General features: G+C 38.0%; 1 protein-coding gene across 14 annotated transcripts in view; it reads right to left on the bottom strand.

Moving 5' to 3' along the window:
- ERC1 (ELKS/RAB6-interacting/CAST family member 1) overlaps nt 1-22511 on the bottom strand; it is a 287995-nt gene that overhangs the window by 258728 nt on the left and 6756 nt on the right. For all 14 annotated transcript variants that reach the window (XR_003990582.1, XR_003990581.1, XR_003990579.1 and 11 more), the window contains exon 2: nt 18679-19512. Coding sequence is in view for 8 of the 14 variants with exons in the window: in XM_030479675.1 (XP_030335535.1) it covers nt 18679-19347 (669 nt within the window). In the remaining 6 variants the exon portion in view is untranslated. The remainder of the gene's footprint in view (nt 1-18678; nt 19513-22511) is intronic.

Genomic DNA, 22511 nt, shown 5'->3' on the forward strand with positions numbered 1-22511 from the left:
CTGAGATTATACTAAGTGACCTATAGCTCCCTGTATCCTCTTTCTTGCCCACCCTGAGGATGGGCATGGTATTTGCCTTTTCCCATTTACCAGAGAGTTACAGTTATCCCTCTCATTCATTTCAAAGTGCAAAATAGGTGACAGCAAGATTAGGACACAGTTGGATAGAATACAGATATGCAAATTAGATACAGATTATTTAGTAAGTAGTATTGGGTAGAACACATCATGTACCCCTCAGTTCCAAATCTCAGAATTTTAAGGTCCCAAACCAAGATCAAAGGGAAGCTAATGCCTACATACACATCATTTACTTACAGACGACAATCTCTTTTCTGCTTTGAATGATAGCCCACACACATTCGCACTGATTAAATAAGTATCAATGTCAAAACATCCACCAGTGTCTTTCATGTGGCACTGACTCTTTCTTGTAGAACAATATACAACAGGTAAGACATTCAGAAGTCTTAGCACCTGCCTTTTAAATATAATGTCAGAAGCACTAGTTCTGATATTGATTCTCCCTCCTCAGAGAAGACTGCGATTCTATACTTTACTTGTCGACATAAAACACGGTGGCAGTGATGTTTTTATCTAAGATCAGATAGGCCTACACACATTAGTAGTCAAGCACAAATGGTATGCAGATTACTGGTGCTGTGTCAGTGACTTTAGATTGTGAGGCCCTGCAGAATAAAACAACAGCAAAGTAACAAAAAAGGCAGAATAAACTCATCAATTTCCCTTTTAGGAAGTCCATAACATTAAGGGCATCATCCCCTTCAAAGGCAGGTTGGCAACTCAGCAATCCCAGTAAAGATATTTGGTGTTACAGAGTAGCTGGAGGAAAACATTTTGAATTGTTAAGTGGTAATCCTGAACAATAAATAATTGCAGATACAGTCTTAGTGTAACTTTGACCATTACACAGGAATAAACATCTGCAAGCTGAGAGAGATGAACCAATTCTTCCATTGGAGGGACTGTACTGTAAGTGGCAATACCATCATTATGAACTTAAATGCAAGTGAGAGGTATTCAATCCTCTTAAGGAGAGGACAGAAATCCATCCTGGATTTTATTTCCAGCACTTGAAAACACCATACGTACCCCTTCCCTTCAGCAGTTGTGGAGAAAGAAGTTTTAATTTCTCAAGCAATGGCTGAGAGAAAAAAACCAAAACCAATTTTCAAATCCCATCTCATCTCTTGAGAAAGGTCTTTGGGGGTGGACAACTGAAGGGTCTGAAAGTACATCAGAACTTCAAATACTTACAAATACACTCTCTCTATTTGCTCAAGTTCTTTACAAAAATGGTGTAATTTCTTGGAACAAAAGCCTCTTTCTCAAACAGGGATTATAACGGGGGGGGGGGGGGATAAAAAACAAAGACGAAATTGTTCCTACTGGACACATCAAACCTGCTACTTTGATACAAAAAGCTTAGAAGACCAAGCATTTCCACCATTAGACTCTCTGGCACTAAAAATTATATTACTGGCAGAAACAAGCAAAGGTCCTCAAGTGTCAAAATCCAGTATGATCTCAGTACTGAAGGTAAAAGAGAAAGTAGGCTCTTTGAACAGATTCTCTAAGCTGACCTGTTGAGAGGAGCTCAAGAGACAAAACTATTTAAGCAGGTGTAGACAGGTACGGGCAATATATGAGGCATGGGGAGGTTGGTGTGTGTGCGACTGCAACAGTGTGCTTGTACATGAGTACTGAATGCTAAATCTGGGAAGCTGATGATATCCATATAAATATATGAAGGTCAAGTGACCAAATAAAGATCTTCCACAGCATAAAGTTAGGAAAGGTATAACACTTGCAAGGTACTTACCCAAGCTAACATTTTACAAGATTATTGTAAGGAAACTGAATCAATGGGGACTCCAGATTAGTGAGAAAGATAATAAAAACAAACCAATCAGATCGTTTGCTCTATATTTACTTTACAGACTTTGACAGTGTTTATGACAGCATTTTAATTATCTGGAAAGTAATGGGAGACTGCTGAAATCTGTAATGACCTATTATTATGTAAGTCTTCTGTAATAAACTTGAATACTCAAAAGTCGATGACAGCACTCACTCTCAGGTATGCATAGGTGTACAGGATTTATGTGGCCATGGTTTTGGTAGTGGGGGGCTGCAGGGATGGTCTTGTAAGAAGAGATCAGGAGTAGCACCCATGTCAAACAGCTAGAAAAGCCAGGAAGGAAGGAGTGAACTCAAGCCTGGTGTTTTTCATGTCAAGAAAGGTGTTCTTTTAGTTTCATCTGTGTTTCATTAGCCAACTCCATTTTAATCGGGGTGGTGGGGGGAGGGGGAGGGGAAAGTTAATCTTCATAGAATAATAGAATGGTTAGGGTTCGACAGGGGCTGAAGATCATCTAGTTCCAACCCTCTCTGCATGGGCAGAGACACCTTCCACTAGACCAGGTTGCTCAAAACCCCGTCCAACCTGGCCTTAAACACCTCCAGGGATGGAGTATTCACAGCTTCCTTGGGCAACCTGTTCCAGTGCCTCACCACCCTCACAATAAAGAATTTCTTCCTTATATTTAACCTAAATCTCTCCCAGACTCCCCAGGTTGAGTTTGTTTTGCCCATGACAGTAACTGGTAAGCAATCTCCTTGTCTTTATCTCAACCACAAGCTTTTTCATCCTTCTCTCCCCCTCTCTTTTTGAAGAGAGGGAATAAAAGAGCATCTTGGTCAGCATCTAGCAGCTGACCAAGGTCAGCCCACCACAAGAGAGGTTGTGAAAAAAGAGTTTCTTGTTCAAGTAGTATCAAGATGAAATGAGAAAACTGATTAGAACTTCAAGGCGAGTGAGACTCAGTGTCGTTTATCCTATTTGCTACAAGTTAAACACAGTCCACACTGCCCAGACAGAGAAAAACATGACGAACACGGCAAAGACTGGAATGGGAAGGCTGTGAAATTAGAAAGAAAGAAATAAAATTTAATGAAAATAAGTGGGAAAATTAGATCAGTTAGACAAGACTAGGTCTAAAGGCTACTGACTGTGGCGTTGGACATGCTGCCATTGTGTGCATTCAGGGGCACTGAGAAAGATTTATTTTCTAACAGCTAGAAAGAACCTAGTGACAACTCACCTAAATCAGCTGACTACAAAACAAAAAAATAAAAAAGCTTAGTTAAAATTTAGATTTTTAAAAAGATGATTTTTTTTTTAAAACACATAATATTTATATCCAATATAAAAGTTTCTAAAAATCAGGTCTTTAACTTTTAAAAATCTGATCATAGGCGTGCATGTTACGAATTGGTTAAACAGATAGTGCGTGAAGAACCATCACAAAGCATAGCTCAAAATAAAACGGCTACCTATACTCTGAGAAATTAAACTGTAAGACTAGAGAAAACCCTCAGGAAACTTGGACTGCAAGCCTACTGAAAAAGCTAACACGAAGATGGTCTGACCTGAATTGAAATTGAACAGTGAGCCAAAGGCAGAGCAGCTACAAAACTCTCACGTAGACTGAACACTCCTCTTGAAGTTAAAAAAAGATCAAGCAACAACGTAAGGCTCACCACAAACTCTCATACCGATATGCCTCCATGTTGATTAATATTTTAAATGTAACATTACCATCTGTAACATAATATCTTCCTCCCTCAAAGACATATTTAAAAATAAATGAGTCATGAGCATTAGTTCAGTGCTTTGAAAGACAAAAAGTTTGTCCATAGGTGTTAACTTTGAAATTATAAAAAATTTGAGACAAATGCATCTAGTGAAGAAACTAATCAATATTTAAAAATAAATCTGCAATAGAATCAAAGCTGCTGAAAAGGTGGGAGACAAAACAAATCAAAGATCTATGTCCTGAACCCAGGATTTGGAAAGATAACAGTTATACTTTCATAAATAAACTTGGATTTGTGGGAATACTGTCAAACATAAGCCTTGAAGTCTATGTAGATCTAATGCATCTGGACTACGACTCCTCCCTGGAGAGCCTGAATGCTTGATGAAGACAATGAACATAATGCTAGCAACAGTACAATAGTAATTGCCACACATCAGTGATACTGGAAACTGAAAACTTTCGATACCGTTTCCTGCATCCTCCTCTTAGACAAGTGGTCTGTGTGGTGGGTGGGAACTGGCTGACCAGCTGCACCCAGTGGTGCTGGTGAACAGCTACTTTTCAAACTGGAGACCTGTCACTAGTGGGGTCCCCCCAGGGACTGATATTGGGCCCAACGCTGTTCAATGTTTTCATGAGTGATCTGGAAGATGGGATCAAGTGTACCCTGACCAAGGTTACCAATGATACCAAACTGAGTGGGGAAGCAGACACTTTGGAAGGGAGAGGCCACCCTGCAGGAAGACCTGGATAGGCGGGAAGAGTGGGCTAACAAGAACCTTATGAAGATCTACAAGGACAAATGTAAGGCCTTGCACCTGGGAAAATACAATCCAAGAGTCCAGCACAGGCTGGGACCTACCCAGCTGGGGAGCAGCTCTGTGGAAAGGGACCTGGAGTGGTCCTGGTGGACAACAAGCTCAATAGGTGTGAACAGTGTGCTGCTGTGACAAAGCGAGTCAAGAGGATGTGGAGTTACATCCGCAAGGGCATCACCAGCAGAGATAAAGAAGTCCTTATCCCACTCCATTCAGCATTTGTCAGGCCACGCATGGAATACTGTGTTCAGTTTTAGTCCCCACTATACAGAAAAGATGTGACAGGCTGGAGAGGGTCCAGAGAAGGGCCACAAAGACAATCAAAGGACTGGGAAGCCTGCTGTGTGAGGAAAGGCTGAAAGAACTGGGTTTGTTCAGCCTAGAGAAGAGAAAGCTCAGGGGAGACCTTATCACCATGTTCCAGCATTTAAAGGGTGGCTACAAAGAAGGTGAAGAATCCTTTTTTACAAAGACTCCCATGTTATAAGTTTACTCCCATGTTTTACAAGTTACTCCTGGTGAGATTCTGACTGGACACAATAGGAAAATTTTTCACAATTGGAACAATCAGCCATTGGAATAATCTCCCCAGGGAAGGCATGGATTCCCCAACTTCGGACGCTTTTATGATTTGGCTGGTCAGGGTGCTGGGACATCTACTCTAGGTCATGTTTTGCCTAGAAAGGTTGGACCAGATGATCCTTGAGGTCCCTTCCAACCTGGTATTCTGTTATTCTCTGATTCTACAATTGAACTAATCCCTGACTCAACCCTCATTCAATTCAGCACTGGTAGTTCTTCTCCTTGAAACCTGCTTCTGAACACACAGGCCTGGGAAACCTTCTTGGGTACCTGAGCAAATTGGCATAGCACAGAAAGATGCAACAATTTTGCTCAGATGCGTTCTCTCTCTATTTGCATACTGTGGGAGAGTGTAGGAAGCCAAGTGGGAAGGATGAAGAAATGTCTAGGAGATCAACACTACATTTCACATTAAAAGGTCTTGAAGTTCCACAGGCAGGTGTTGAGAAAAACCTTCTACATTCTTTTCCTTAATACTTACCCAAAAATGGGAATCTTCAGAAACTGAAGCACGTTTTTAGTGAGTTTACAAAATTGAAAGGAAAATTCAATCCTCATTTATTACTACTGTCCAAACTCTGTCCTGAAAATAGACATTTTGAGCAGGAAATAAATGATTCATGAGTGTCAGCATAAGCGAGATTGACTTCATTCCAGAGTTCATTACAAAAGATGTTTTACAGTAATAGAAATATCTTTACTGTTCTAAGGTTGTATCCCTTAATCTCATTTCCCTCAGTGCTGCTGTTTAAAGAACAAAGTCATGTGAAAATTAGCCTTTTTGCCAGATAACTCTTCAACCAGACCAGTTCCCTGACACTCAGTTCAACCAAAGAATTCACTGAACTCACTAAAACTAGTACCAGCAAAGACGGACAACAGTGACAAATTATGAAAGATTAATGACAGTGGAAACGCATGATTTTAAAAGCAAATTCCATCCAAAAACAACATTAAAAATATGCACGAAGTTCAGGACTTCCTAGTGGATTCTTACTGAATTGATTCTTCTTTATCCACCGTACGCTGAATATATGCTCACATTATTACAGTACCAACTGTGCCTCATTTGGTGCAGAGAATGATGGGTATGAGAGGGTAAAAAAAACCCTATAGTGATAGTAATTACTGATACTGCCCAACATAGCCGGAATTTTATTGCAGAAATTAAACTTGCATCAAGAATAAGCAGAAAGCAGATAAGTGGAAAAATACAGTTAAAGCAACAACTATACATTTTTTCCAGAGATTTTCTGTCAGATGCTGATTGTCAAATTGGTTAAACGTTTCCCTACAATTTATGATGTCCACACTCTTCTGTTGTTGACCTGACATGGCCACTCAGAAGATGCACAAATCATCTACAACTATCTAGTCAACATTAACTGTGCTTTGAACATCAGGTATAAGAACTCCATGAAAAACAGAGCCCTTCTTGTTTCCAAGTTAGCCATGTAAATGAGTAGCTTGGATACATATGTTTGTGTGCCTTAAGGCATAACCTGTTGCACAAAACTGAACTTGTGCAATTTAAATGATTCCAACATCGAAAGTGACATAAGAACAATTATGTACTCATCTTCCAGCAGCCAGACCAACACTGAAATGGGAAAAGAACTGTGCTTATGGAAGAGGAAACTAGCCCAAAAGAACACAGATTAAGAGATAAAAGACTCTGAGAAGAAAAACCATCAATTTTAGTACCAACTGAAGCATTGTATATGAGGGTACTGTTAATAACTGCCAATCACTTCTAATAAAAATACACCTCTAATGCCTTATACTTCATGTTTTACATAAGTTCCTATTCTCTTGATTTAATGTTGTAATATTTAATAGCACCCTTTAATGACAAAATCCTGATAGATTTTTGTTCTGAATTGTTAGACAAAAGTTCTGAAAACAACTGAGATGTTAATTCAGAACATGTTAAAACAGGTTAAAAGGGAAGGCATTTTCTACTTGAAACTGAATCTGTTTACAGCAGTAATAGCAGGTTTGTAACTTGATGAAGTACTAACATGGTGTCACTCATTACCTGTAATTCAGGTTTATGACATACTGTACAAGGGATGGCAGAACCTCGACTAGTTACTTTGGGATTAATAGAGATCATAAAGATCATAAAGACATCAAATTCAAGTAGCCATGTTCTGCCCTTGTAATTACAAAATACCTTACTAGTTACTCTACTGTGTGCAAGTCTGTTGCCCAATTCAGCCCAGAAAGTAGCTTTCATAAACTGAAGGTGGGCTTTTTACCAAGCTTCCCATCATTCCAAAAATGTGACGATTTACTAGAAATCTTTCACATGGTAAACAGTTTTGCAAGTTAATCACCATTTCTGTCTGCAATACACATAAATCTGAATTTAAAAAGTAGAAATCACTGACTTTCATAACTTAAAAGAAACTAACTGAATGGAAGATTATGGGCAGAAATATTGTTTATCCAATGGCAATTAAAAAAAATAGTATATTCCATTTTAAAATAATAAAAAGAACTATAGAAATATTGAGAAAATATTACCTCTGCATTTTTGTAGTAAAGTTTGCTATTCATGAAGTTCTAATTGAAACGATAAGAAGTCCAAAAAATAAAGTGCTCAGCAGGAAAACCTTATCATATCATTTCAGTTATATACAGGCTTATAAAGGCCATATGGACCCTTCTTGCTACTGGTGCACTACTAAAATTAGTTCTTTCACTCACAGATTATTAATAAAATTAAATTACAGAGTTGTTTAATCACAAAGAAATACATATCAACTGTGCTGAACAGCTGAAGCTCAACACCCTTCAAGAAAAGGTGTCAAAAATAAAAGATATCGTCCTCCAAGCCTAACCTGTGCATGTGACAGAGCTCTTACAAATATATGTCTGTAGAGCTCACAACACTTAATATATCCAATTATTTTTTAAAGTAGGTGGTGATTTTGCTTTCTAATAGTTAACACAGAGTACAGCAATTCTCCACCATCTCAAACTACAGCAACCACGAACCACATGATTTTGAATAATCATATCTCTAACCCAATTTACTGGTTTGGAAACATTTTACAATATACATTCATTGATGGCAATAACATGTGCCTTCCTGAGTGTTTAAATGTTTAATTCATCAGCATGTAGACTCCTTCAAAGGCTTAAGCATTAGAAGCTGTACAAACATGACTACATACGCAACAGCCTTTTATTTGCAGCGCCTGTTTGGAAGATCCTCAGATAGTTCCTACTTGTCACGTGTTGGTTGGTTTCACAAAACAGTTTTGGTGTGTGTGAACTACGTGGAAATCAGAGGAAACTAAAACAGAACCTAAAAATACCAACAAAAAAACCAAAAAACCAAAAAAACCCACAAAACTAAAAACCAGGCCAGGTTGGACAGAGCCTTGGCCACGTGGCAGAGAGGTTGGAGCTAGATGATCTTAAGGTCCTTTCCAACCCTAACCATTCTATGATTCTGTTTCCATACGCTCTGCTCCAGGTGCAAATCACCAACACACTCCAATCCCCAATGGAGAAATAAAGAATTGAATTAAGTATCACTCCTTCAGACAACATAAATCACGTGTGGAGAATGTTAGGTGCAACAGACCGGAATAAATCTAGTCAAGAGTTAAACACCCAAATCATACACAGCGTATATGAAGGGGTCCCAGCATCACCTACTACCTATCTATAATCAGGTCTTACTGCACCAAATAACCCGTTAACAAGTTCAGCCTGTGAAGTACAGATCTACTTTTTCTAGATCACTCTTCAAAGACTGTCTAGCATGCAGCAGTTCACAAAAAAACCCCACAACATTTACTGTATTAAATAAAAAAGAAAGTGAATTAATGACTTCTTCCGCAAGTTCACAGTCTTTCAGATTAAAGAAGTCTGACATGAAACACTGTAAACAGTTTATTAGCAAAAAATGATGCTAAATAGGAATGAACGACAATTCTCGCACAGTCAAAAAAAGAGACAGACCTCAGACCTCTTAAAGGCATACGGATTTGAGCTGATTCAGCCAAATGGGAAAGAAGGAGAGGAACGATTTCTGAATAAGTACACACTAAATTGATTCTGCTTTGAGAAAACACAGCATGCAGTTCTAGAAGGCTGGTCTTGAATGCATTCCCAGCCTTTGCAAAAAAAAAAAGTAAAAGCTTTTCCTGGATAGAAATGCTATCTTGGAACCTTCTCTAAATAGCAAACGTTGGATTTTGAATCTTCTTTCTAGGACAGGGAAAAGAGAACTTAACAGCAGTATGACCCAATTTGTTCAACTGTTACATGTTAAGTGCAAAGCCCAACTTTCAAGTCAAATTGTAAACCTATTTAGTGACTTTAAAAAGCTCAAAAAAGTAAGATGAGGTAATAGTAATTACAATGTATACTATTTCCAACTAAAATGGGTTATAAAGGATTAATTATGGAACTACTAGTAGGATCTCACTAGCACAACTGCCAAAAGTGTTACAAATCATAACCTGAGCACACACAATAGTGTGTGCTCAGGTTACTTACTTCAACTGTTTGGTGAAGTATGTGCACAGAGCTTCTCATGAATCATGACCAAAACTTTTCTTACCGTCAAAGCAATCTGCAAGTTCAAATCACAATTAATTCAGTGTTTAAGAAAAGTTTGGATGAATTCATTTTATTGCAACGTAGAGTTTTTTGGGGTTCCTCTTCAAAATAAATTATTGCAGATATTTGCATTCTTTGAACCTCCCAGACATGGTGAAGTGGTCAGAAGGTCCAAACACCCTTTGCAAAGAGGATCACAAAATGGTTGACTTTCTAATTTTTCCTCACCCATAAAAAAATATTGCCTGTACATACATAGCACACTATTTACTTTCTTGCATGAAAGTATACCTAGGCTTCCTTAGAAAGGTCCCTCCTCTGCGTAACTAGGCTCACAGACCTTTTAAAACAGTTACACATTAACAGACTCACAACCATATGGTCAAACCTGACCCATCACTGTCTGTCAGAGAAAGCCTTAAATATTGTCCTCCAAATCGAAGCTTCCACAGACAGAATAATTTGATTTTACTCAACTGATACACAGCCTGATGAAGACTGGGAAATTTCTTTACCCTCAAAAAAAAGCACATCTATGGTTGTGGGCCTTTTGTACAATTCCTCTGGATAAATCTCCATAAGCAACTACATCTGTTAAAATTAACATATATACACACACAAAAAAGGAAGATTTCAGAAAAAATACATATTTGTTATGCTAATGTAAAAAACACAAAGATTGCCATACTTGGTCATATCAAAGAATTATCTACATTTTAACCTCTGCCCTCTCCTCCCAGCGTCCTTCTCTCCTTCCTCATCAGGATTACTTAGCAGCAAAAATCAGAAAGACACTAAAATGGTCATGTTTAACTACGCTCTACCTAGTAAACGCAACACTGTCATTTGTACTCCTAAACCAAACAGAGATGAATAACAAACCACCGAACAATCTGATTCTCTACATTTATCCAGTCGAAGGAAATAAGGCAGTTACTTCCTAAGTCTCCAGTGCAGAACACAGCGTTTCCTAACAACCTAATTAAAAGTCTTTACTATGCTTGCTCTTTCTGCCCATTTCCTTTCTCCAGGATTATTCTGGGATTCATCGGTTCACCTATTAGCACTAATCGTCAGCCTGAAGCTTTTAGCTTTTGTTATCCTATCCATAAGCGTACTTCTCTCACCCAGCAAAGAAATACTGAAACCTCTTGCCATGGAAACCAAAACCGCTTTCAGGAACTTCATATGTACGTTTCCACTTAATGCAAAATCCAGACCAATAATTAAGTCTTACTTACTGAGGGATCTCTTGTGGATCAGGTAAGTAACTATGTCCACTGAGACTTGCATGAAACAAACCCTAACCTAAAAAGAGATAGGAGCAAATCTTATCCAACACCCTCCTTTGCTCTTTTTAAGTCTGCACTGCAGCTGCAAGACCATCTTTTTCTCATGTGGAAGAGAAAAACCTTACAGTTGCTTTTCATTTGTGTGCATAAGATGCACCTTCCAGTTCCTGAAAAGCAGAAAAAGTAATTTCATTTTGTAGCATGCTGGCAAGAAAGTGTTTAGCATAGATGCGGTAATAGAAACCTTCAATCATAACATCTAGCTCCACTGAAAGGATCTAGCCTCAGTTGTAGAAGTGTGACCACTCTTAAAGACAGTCTTTCTCATCAATTTATTGCTTCTTTATGGATTGTCTTTGGAGGATTAGCATCTTCTACAGTAAAGCTTTAATTTCTGCGCAGGTTGGTGTTTCTTAGTTGTGTTGCTTTTGACATTTATAGCATTTCCAGCAAGAGTTTAAGAGCTTTGGTATGAAGCCCTGAATCCTCTAGCAAATCAAATGTTTAGTATTAAATGCCTCCAACTCTCAAAAGAGATGGAACCACAAGAGTAAGCTCATGGAGGCTTACAGCTGTGAGATCAGACTGCTGGCATAAGCTGTGTTAAGTATCTTGCCTTTCTAATGAGGAAGGCTCTAGTGACCTCAAGTTACTTTGTCGCTTCATGTTTTGTTTCTGCTCATCCGAGAACTGATATTCACTTATAAAGTGGGAAGTCTAAACAGTATTCCAATAGTAAAATAAAAAAATAATTACAAAAAAAAAAAAAAAAAGCTTTGTTTTCTCACAGCAAGACAGGAGGTCTAGTATATGACACACCACTGTCTTCAGTGTCAGGACATCCTCCTGGTCCAAAATAACCCAAATCTACCAATAGGTTAAGCCTGAGATGAGCATTCTTGCACTTAAAGGTCCTCAAAGACATGTTACAACACGAATGTATGTTCAGAAGGCTTTTCCCTCCCCTCAGTCAAAAATAAGTATGTCATCTGAGACACGATTCCACTAAAAACCAGACCCTTAACTCGGACAACTTCGTAACTCTGTAAGGGAAAAAGGTATGCAAGCCTCATCACACTACATTAAAAAGGTAGGATTTACCTCTCCTCCCCCCCCACTAACAGGAGTGATCAACTACTGTGGAAGAACCATATCCTGTACAAACTACCTGAAGAAAAAACAGGTTTTCATCTAAAAATGGTTGTAGTTCATGTGCTGCCTTGTTTTAATCTTAGAAACAAGTGACAACAGTATTGAAGGAAATGCATGACCCTGTATTCTTTGGAAGCCACATCAACTTATAATTAGAAGACCATCTGTTCTCAAAATTTAACAACTCAAGGTAGCTGGTACCTGATCATCTGACAAGAAGGATCAAAAAAACCCATAAACTCAATGTCAAGCATACTTTCTCATGTAGAAGGCCTGCAAATGTGAATCATTTAGACAGCAAGAGTATTTAGTGAAGTGCCTACTCCTTAATAGGGCTGCTCATAGGGACACAGTGATGATGTAGTATGTATTGGCCAGAAAAAAAATACAACCGTACTTAGATTTGATACAGATACTGATGAGGTTTAGGTAATTTTGGACTACCATTTATTTGTTTTTCCAAACCTAGGCCGCCTCCCAGTTTCTCTCTCCAGCACACTAGAGCAGTGATGTGAAAGGAGTGGAAAAGATGGGAAGAAGCAGGAAAGGCTACCACTGCAGAAACAGAAATGCATAGCAGCACAATACAGAACCTGATAACAATGCAGAAATCGCACAGCAACAGATGTCAAACAAAGCATCTTTAAAAAAGGTAAAATTTTTTCTCCACCTCTCTGCTGTATTTGCAGAGCACTGAAAAACATCTTCATATTGGACAGCTTATCTCTACCCCCTTCTCCCTCCTCCTCAACAAAAAGTGTATTTTCATTATGTTACGCATGAGATTAGAAATGCCGTCACTGTCCTGGTGTTATTCTGTGTGCTTGCAATGAACTGCCCGAGATCATTAGGAAACTACATACTGCCTTTAAATTCCTTTTGACATTGTGGAGTCAAATTCTGGAAGAATCTAACTGCCTCCGAACAATTGCTCACCCTTGTTGGCTTATAGTATTTATTTTCCAAATTAGCAACACAGATCATTAGGTTTTAAAAGCAATCCTTATAGGAACTGCAGGCAGCATAAAGCAGCAAAGACTAAATCAGTTTTCTCAGTTTCAAGGGGATCCTGGACCAGTAGCCCCTACTCAGGGAAAAGCAAAACCAGAGCACTATGCATATACCTGAGTCATTGAAATATCAATAGGAAAAAGTAGTAGTACATGAATAAAAAACTAAAAAAATTAAAAGCTTGTATATAGATGAATAAACAGTTTAAATGCAACAGCCATCAAAATCTTAGGTTTACCAACGATATTACTTAGCATTCCAGTTTACAAACCAAGTTACTAAAATTAAACTGAAGAAGCCAGTCACATGGTATTTATTCCTGTAACTGTTATACATAAGTTTAACTCCTCCGATTTCTAAAGCAATGATCACTAGAAGCCCTCTTACTGGTGTTCTATGCCAGTATTATGGCATCTGATCATGCTCATTTCAATGAGTGCACATGCAAAAAGACTGTTTTAATGCTTCTGGGGATGGGGGGGAGGGGGGGCAGGATGTTGTGGTGTGTTGGGTTGTTTTGGGGTTTTTTTATGTTGGTGGGTTTTTTTGTTTGGGTTGGTTTTTTTAATAATCCAGTCTCTTCCAAGGGTGAATTCATAAGAACTTTTTAATGGAGGTCAACTGATAAACATTCAAATTATCATGAGATCTCTTCAAATACTGATCTAGACGTTGATAATGACTCCTTCCATAGATTCTTTCTTTTCTTTATTGTTTGAATGTAAATACTGACTCTGCAATTGCAAAACATTCTGTAATGTCTGAACAGCCTGAACACGTAGTGGTAAATAAAAAATAAAAAAATATAGCAGATATTTCAAGTTCTCCAAAATTTAAAGTAATCCCTCCCCCAGCTTAATAGCAAAAAGCACAGTTAAACTACAAAGTTCAACAGTACCACTGACATTACCTGTTTTATTACAAGCTGCTTTCAAGTTGGTAGTATTTGCCTTGTATGTTTAATGGATCAAGAAGAGACCAGCTGTTCAGCCTATGCTACAGTTCAAAGCGAATCAAGGTATTAGATTCTACTTCAATAGGAAACATGGGAGAAAAGGAGTATTGGGGAACCTAGATAAGCACAAAAAGTCTAATTTTATTTCCTTCTACAATCGCAAAGAGACAGAACACAGAAAGCCTGGTTCCTGGGTGACTACATGACAATTTTTGAAGTCATTACAAAGTCCTGCAACTTGATGAATGCCTCAGATATCAAGCACTCTTGAGGAGATAGCTTTGAGTTATTCTAAAGGAGAGTTAAGTTATAATTTCATGCTGCAACTGGGGAAAAAACAGAATGAACCTTAAAGCTGGCAACATTCTAGAAAACCGACAGACACCTGCCGCTGAAAGAAGTCTAATGCTGTGGGATACAGATAATGCCTTTAAACCACTGACTGTAGAATCGCATATTGCACAACTAAACATCCATAATGGGAGAAAGTTTAACTTTCTATCAACTACTAACCAACTCAGGAATGGTACTAGTAATAGAATGATACAGTACTAAGGCAAATTAAATTTTTTATTTATTTAATTAAAAAAAAAAATTAAATCAATGGAGAAGTCAGAATTAATCTGATTTTCAGAGAAACAATGTATGCATTAAAAGCTCAGCCAGTCTCAAGAGCAGCACCAAACGCAGTTAAGAGGCTAATGAATGGGCAACTATATTTTGAAAAGTAAGATGCTTATTTCACACTATTATGAGATAGAGAGAACTTCTGACTCTGGAGAAGAACGCAGATGAAATGCTGGAGTACACCCATCATATTTCTCCATCACAATAAAGTAGAATGTTCTTCAGGTGCTTACCCCAAACAAGGTGAAATTCCTTTCAGAAATATTTTCTTGGCTAAACTCCCTCACTCAGACATCTAAGGCCTCTAACCACAAAAAGACCACAGAAATACATCAAAGTAAAAAGATGTTTTCATCAGTACCACGCTATTTCAGCTGAAACATAAATCGGATCTTAAACACATATCAGTCAAATGTGGGAAACTTTTAATGCAGGGCATCAAACATCAAATTTGCACTGCACTACTTATTCTAAGGTACAATCACCTTGGTATAAGCAAATTTCAACTTAGAGGAGTTCCTTTGTTCTCAAGTTCCACGTAGTCCACCATGGTCCAATTCTTAGGGAAGTTATTTCCATTGAAGTACAAAAAACACTCACTGTCTTTCCTTCCCTCTTCTGGCTTCTAATGAAGAGGTTTCCATGGAAACCTTAAACCACACAGACTAAAAAAAAATTATTTTTCAATTCAAAAAAGATACAGTTCCTACTAAAGCATGCTGAGGAGAGGGACACCATGCCGAAACCAAGCTCCTATTCATTGGCTCTATCAATTCCTCCTTGGATACACATGGGTTTGTTAACCTTTGACAAATCACCTGCACCCTCCTTTTGGCTTCTTGTAAAAACTATAACTGGATAACTAATCCACACTGCACTGAAATCTATTGTGTTTTTCCAAGAACCTATGTTAATTACAGGAATACTTTCCATGTTTAGTTTTGAGCTTTTCAAAATGAGATGACAATAACATTCCCCATTTATGAAAAGAAAGTATTTTCTGGCTCTTCAAGATCAGTAACAGAAGACGAAAATAAAGCAGCATATGCTACACCCCACAGCTGTAGTATTTGCTCAGAGTAGCTGAGGAATGCAGCTGTGCTGCACCACAGCTGCTGAAAACACCACAACTGAGCAAGACTAAAGCACTCTCAACCAAAATGAGAGCTATACAGGTGCATGATATTCTCAGTATTATATCCAAGATATCCCTGCTACCTATTGTCTTAAGAAGACAACCAAAGAGATGTAACTGCCTTAGGACAGGTAGCATGCTCTTTAGTCTCCTCTTGTCTTTACTGGATCCAGAAAGTTTCTTGGAAATCAGTAAGCAATACGTCAATAACTGTGATTTATTTGCACACATTCTTAAGAAATGGGAAAGAAAACCCAGACACCAGTGCATTGTTCACAGGAGGCTGAGGTAGCAACCAACCGGAGGTCACATCTTCAGGTATTTTTTAAACAATTTTTAACAACTTTTAACAACCTTTTAACAGCTTCCAAAACCAAGAGGCAATTCAATCATTCGAAGTGGAGGTGACAAGAACAGCAATTAAAAAAAACCACCAAAACCAAACACTCAGGGACAATCAAGGTGTAGAGGAATAAAGAGCCAAGACCACAGATATTGAGATAACTACCACGTAATGGCATGAGTCAGCCAGCATCTTTGCTCCATGAGTTGAGTCAATTTTTAACAATGCATTTCGCCTTAGCAAAATGTAATATAAAGCACAAGTTCTGCACATGTGGGAAGTCTTTATTAAAAGTGATGTGATGAAATACTTGGGTTTTAGATCTAAAACACCAGTTCCTGCAATCATTTTATGGGGAGGCTGGAAGGGTAATGAAGAGATTTCTCTGGTCCCCAAACAGATCAGAGAAATCCCTTGTTCAGTCTCTAAACAGAGAAGTCTGTTTAATTACAGTAAATCCTATTAAACTGATCTTCCTTATAAAGGGCTGAAGTGACCAACTCCAAAAGGCTATAAAAGACACAATGGATTCAGAATTGAATTAGGACATACTGTTAGCTAACTATAATCTATTAATTAGCATTCTTAGTTTTTACAGCTCATTGCAATAATACTCTTTTCCTTTTAAATTGCACCCTTCTTTTTTTGGGCCAAAGTTATACAATTCTACCAGTGTGGTAGTAATTATAGTGATTGCCTAGAGAACAGCAGCCTGGAAATATCTGTAAATGTTTAATTAGGGGATAAAGGAAAGACAAGGGAAAAAAAGCAATCAGAAGAATCACTGTTCTCCAATCTACACGTTTAGTAACCACTTAATCCATTCTAAACCATACATTCATTGCATTTTTCTTGCAAGATTTCCACAGCATCCTAAAATGTCAAAACTCATTTCAGAACGTTCCTATAGTCTAAGATATTACATTTGGTATAAAACCAGAACCTAAAAATGAAAAGAATTTGAGAATTAAAATATTGACCTGCAGCTGAAATACAAAGAGCATGAGAAACTTGAGTGAATGATATTCCATGTATTCATTTTACTGGTACTATACCATTATAACTAAAATTTTCACTGGATTACTCCCTCTAAGGAAATCCTACTTTCATAATGAAATTATTTAGCTTTAGGTTTTCTTCACTTCAAGAAGACACATGAAAATGAATACAAAATGTCACACACATTAACAAATTCTGTATTGTGATACTTACCATTCAGTAAGAATACAGCTATAAAATGACACAAGTTTATAAAATTATTTCATACTAACTCAAGATAAGCAACTAACTTTCTTCAGCTCAGTTCTTTAAGAAGTGAACAGAAAATCGCAGACAGCTCCAGTGTAGCAGATTATCACTAACCAAACGGAATCTACTATTTAAGACAGGTCACCTGAAAGTAGAGTGTAACTTATGAAGTACTACCAGTGCTGTTCTTTCCCTCCACCAGTTTCCCTCTCCCACCCTTTAAAGCAAACCTTGTAAAAGTGCTGCCTAAAATTGCAAGTATACCTTAAGAGCTTCAAGAACATGATCATGCTTGAATTATGGAAAGTATTTAATTAAACTTTCTTGGATATTTAAAAACCTCAAGAGGGAAAGCAATTTTATCACAGTGAAAGCTGACTTAATTTCGGGAAACTTTGGAGTTGGACTCTGAGCTTGTTTTCCATAAGAGTGGTGAGGTTTCTTACTGGACAGTCCAGAGAGATGCCTAACTCGCATTTGGTGAGAAACAACTAAACAGGAGGACACTAACTCAAAGACAATGAGTTACTTCTGGATTAAATCAGCAACAAGGTCTAGGTGGGAAACATTTTTAAAAAGCTTTTAATAAGTAGAGCTGAGTACAAAGAAACCTCAATTTTAATCTACCTCTCAGTTTTATTCTAATTTAGGGATGCTTTTAAGAGGGACAAAAGAACTAGACAGCCAAGATCCTCTGATTTTTTGCCTATTCTCTAATTAGCCAGACCACTACAAAAAAAAAGGTAGGGTGCTTTATGATAGTTGCATAACAAGATATGCACAGCCTATGACAAAAGTATAGATGTACACGTATTAAACAGTGTTACTTAAGTATAGCCAAGAACACAATTTATATCTGTTTGTGAAAACTGCAGCTCTGGAGGTTTTAACTGGAGCTCTAAAATAAGACCAGTGTAATGTGAACTTTGTTTTCCTGGCAGTCTGTCAACATTCAGCAACAGTTCAGTTGTATTTGGGGCCAGTGCCCCAGGGAATGCTGCAAGAGGTAAGCACTACAGAAATATTAATTATGGACAGGGTAAAATACATCCAACAGTAAACCCAGTGGCTAGCATCAGTTCTAGGAAAAGTAACACAACACACAGGAGAATTGAGTGCTCAAGAGGTGGCTTGCAAGTCTGACAAGAAACATTTAAAAAGAGGCTTGCAAGTTGAAAATACACCTTATTCATACGAACTACCTGGGAAAAGCACCAACATAACTCAGCTGCTTAAACATGACATGCAAGTTTATTAAACTTATTCAATCATGCCACTGCACTAACACGACAGTGACATTAGATGACAAACCTGGTTTTCCTCTTGTAAAACTCTATATTGCTCCTTCCAAATGGTGATTTTTGAAGCTTCATCTTTCCTCAGAGCTCTCTCCTTTTTTAGCTCAGGACTCCAGAAGGTCTTGATACTGTTCATGGAAGAACTCAGCTTGCTTTCTTTCACCTCCACATCCTTGCGAAGCAGATCATTTTCCCTTAATACTTCTTTGAGTTGTGTCTGCAGATCCATTATTGTGTTATCCCTGGCCTGGCGCAGTGAGTGAGGCACAGTGGATGCCATACTCACTGGAGGGAGATGGTGCTCTCCAAATGCAATAGTATCACTGGCAACTCCGCTACTGGCAATGTTAGGGCTGCTACCCATTGCAGTCATCCTAACTCCGTAAGGCAGCCGCCCCCCAGATCGGCCCAAAGTCATGGTGCTTTTTGGGGTGTCTGCACCCACGTTCTCATGGTCACTTAGGTACATAGGGCCGGATGTAGCATAGGCAGCATTTAAGGACTGAATATTTTCCATAGAAAGGGTTTTCCCACTGCCACCCCCAGTACTACTCCCAGAACTGCCTCCTGTGCTGTTGGTTCGACGATGGCCCAAGCGTGGTGACCGTGGCAGCCTTGGTGAACGCCCTGGACTCTGGTTGCTTGGCTCAACCTTACCAACTGACCGAGCACTTCCATACATGATTAAGCTGGTGGTGTGAGGCAATTATATAGGCATAAATCAGGAATGAGAGAAATCCTGTTAAGTTGTTCAACAGTTATAAGTCAGCTTAAGGCCAATCACAACTTATAAAAGATCCAGTTGTCCATCTTTGAAGTCACGTGCTCACGATGTTCAGAACCATATCTGTATCAAAAAGAATAACATATTAAAATCTGTATCAATAAAAATAACTTAGTAAATGCCTAGTTTACCACCAACTATTTTGTCCCACATTAGCATTAAGTGTATTCTACTACCTTTACACTTCTCCACCATCTTTTCAATTCCTACACACAAAAAAAGCAATCTTTTATTTAAATTCTAATATTTAAACTCAAAAATGAACTTCTATTCTTGCTTTTCTGTTGTTACATTATCACAGTAAAGAAAAAGAGGAAAAAAAAATTCAAATCATAACTTCTTCTCTACAAAACTTAACTTATCTTCCTGTTTCTCACTGGACCTAGTTCTTTACCTGTTACCTTTCTGAGTGGGAGAGACAACCAAAACATAAAGCCCATTCAGCAGTATTTTTTTATCTTTCCAGCACTGCTAGGTTCCATAGGACATGGTTTCTAAACCCTGTTGCTGTGAAAATAATCTTGCAAATGGGAAGGTAGATGGACAAAATTATTCTCATCATGACCTTGACTAGCAGGTCCCTTTAGTGTTCCTGTCAGCCTTCCTTCAGTCAGAACCAAAACTAAGAATCATCATGAAATCACTACTGACCACAAAGCTTAAGCAACTATAGATACAACTGCGAAAGAACAGCAATCACACACCAATGGGACCAATTTGGTTAAGAGGAACAAAAAAATCACACCTGCACAGAAAACTGGTTCAAGCGTCTTACTTTCTCTCAAACTGGGATTCGGTCCAAAACATAAATCTTTGTTCAGGTCAAGCAAAGATTTCAATCCAAATATGCTTCTTATTAACCAGCTCAGATTAATTCCATTAAATAATATCATTCCAAAAGCAGTAATCTCTTGAAAAAATGGAACAGTACCATACCATCATAGTGCAGGTCCTCTTACCCTCTACTTCTTCTTTAAACAAGAACTCTGATAGCGCATGCAATAGAATTCCATGGTTTTGCACTGTTAACATTATGTTGTTCTGCAAGTGCTAGTAGGTAACTCTTCAAGGGCACTGGGCTGAGACCAGTGTTAATAGTCAAGATGGCGCAGAGGTGCATGAAACAGAGATAAAATCCACTTTTGTGGCTGAACTACTGTAATTTAGAAATACTCCCACTATACAGTTCTCACTTTTTCCCTCCCCCCTGTTTTTTCCAGTGTACTATTTCAAGCCACTGTTGGGCTCAACTGAAACCAAAACTAGAACACAAACATTCCTGATCTGACTTCTCCCCATCAGATGAAAGAGTACAGATAGTGTCCAAAAAGCAGCAGCATCTTACATATCCCAGTATCTTTCCTTCCACACCAGCTTTCATTTAGCCTCACCTTCTGCTTGGAAGTCAGGTTTGCCAGATATTAGGAATTAATTTTTCCAAACCCTATGGCACGTTTGTGAGATAATAATTGGGTGAGAAGATGTAAGATAAGGCTTAAAAGAGGAGTACACTTACAAAAGAAATTGTAAAAATAGTACAAGTGGGTGGAGGGGAAGAGACAAAAAAATTAATATTGCAAAAAAGACTGGAAAAGGGTAGAAAGAAAAAAGTAAAAGCCCGATAAGAAAAGATATGTCATTTTTCCTTTCAGAAACAAGTTAGTACAGGAAAAGATGCAACAAGAAGTAGTTTTTAAATGTTTATTTTAACCCTAAATTTTAAATGGAAAACAAGATCAGAGTAAGCCAGCATTTTGTCATTTTCACACTACTTCATAGTAGATACAATACCATAAGTAATTTCACAAAGCTTATGGAACTGATACTGTTTTGTGAGCAGTCCTCAAGAAGTTCAAGCACTCACACTCTCTTTCTCTCACTTTCTCTTTTTTTTGTAAATGACAACCAAAGCTAACAGCAATATTGCTACAGGATATTTTATAACACATATGTAAAGGAAAACAGGCCAAGGAAAGATAGCCAGCAGCATTAATAATTGAAGTTAGCTACCAAAACACCACCTACAGATATTTTCTGAAATACAAGTTACAGATAAAACATCTCTTCTATTTCAGCTTATGCAAAACAGGACAGAAATATAAACTATGTAACAAAGTCTACAGTGTTCTACTGGAGTTGCTTCAATAAGCAAGACACTGTGCTCCAGATCTGGAAGAAAAACACTTCTCCCAAATAGAAAAGCTATTTCAGACTAATAGCTGTCACTGTTTGAGATACCAAAATGCTAAAAATGCTGCTGTGACACCACTTGAGCACTCAAAACAAGTTAGATATGATTTCTTAGACACTATGTAAAGTACATTCAACTGAGAGCTTGCATTCACAAGGATTCTCTTGAAAAATTAATCCAAATCACAGCACTTAATTCATTTGCTAGAAACTCACCACAGTAAATCAGTGCAAACACTCATTCATTTAACAGCTTCATATAAGTTTACCTTGAACCAAAAAATCAGACGTGTTTTATTCTCTGTTTTAGTTAAAGCACTTTCTCCCAAAAACATAAAGTTTAAACGTTGCTAGAAGTACATTACTGTTGCATTCAGAAGTATATCACCTAGTAAAGTGCTTAACAACATACAAGAAGCACAAAAATGATTTTAGATCATTCCTAATGAGTTAATCACACCCAAAATGGAATAGAGCCGGCACACGTAAAACTTAGGAAGAACTCCGACATCGCTGACATCGCCACCACGCATTACTCCACACTCGTTTCTCAAAAGCAAAACCAAATAAAGCAGTAGATTAAGAAAAGAAAGTCTTTGGAAACGAGCAAACATAAAACTCCAGTATTTCTCTTGAGATGAGAACTTTCATTACATCATTGTTAGACTTTAAAAATTGGGAATATTCTGAATATTAACTAAATACACCCTTCCAATCATGGAGCCAGTTTCAGTATTTTCACTGACATGGAGATTTGTCAAGAAAGAAAAGAGACAAGCAAACAAAAACCCCAACATGTTACAAGATGAAACTTCACTCTTCCCTCCTCCCTTCCCCATTTTTTTTTTCTAGTAGCATTTATCACCAGCAAT

This window comes from Strigops habroptila, chromosome 3 (assembly GCF_004027225.2).
Source record: "Strigops habroptila isolate Jane chromosome 3, bStrHab1.2.pri, whole genome shotgun sequence".
Lineage (NCBI taxonomy): Eukaryota > Metazoa > Chordata > Aves > Psittaciformes > Psittacidae > Strigops > Strigops habroptila.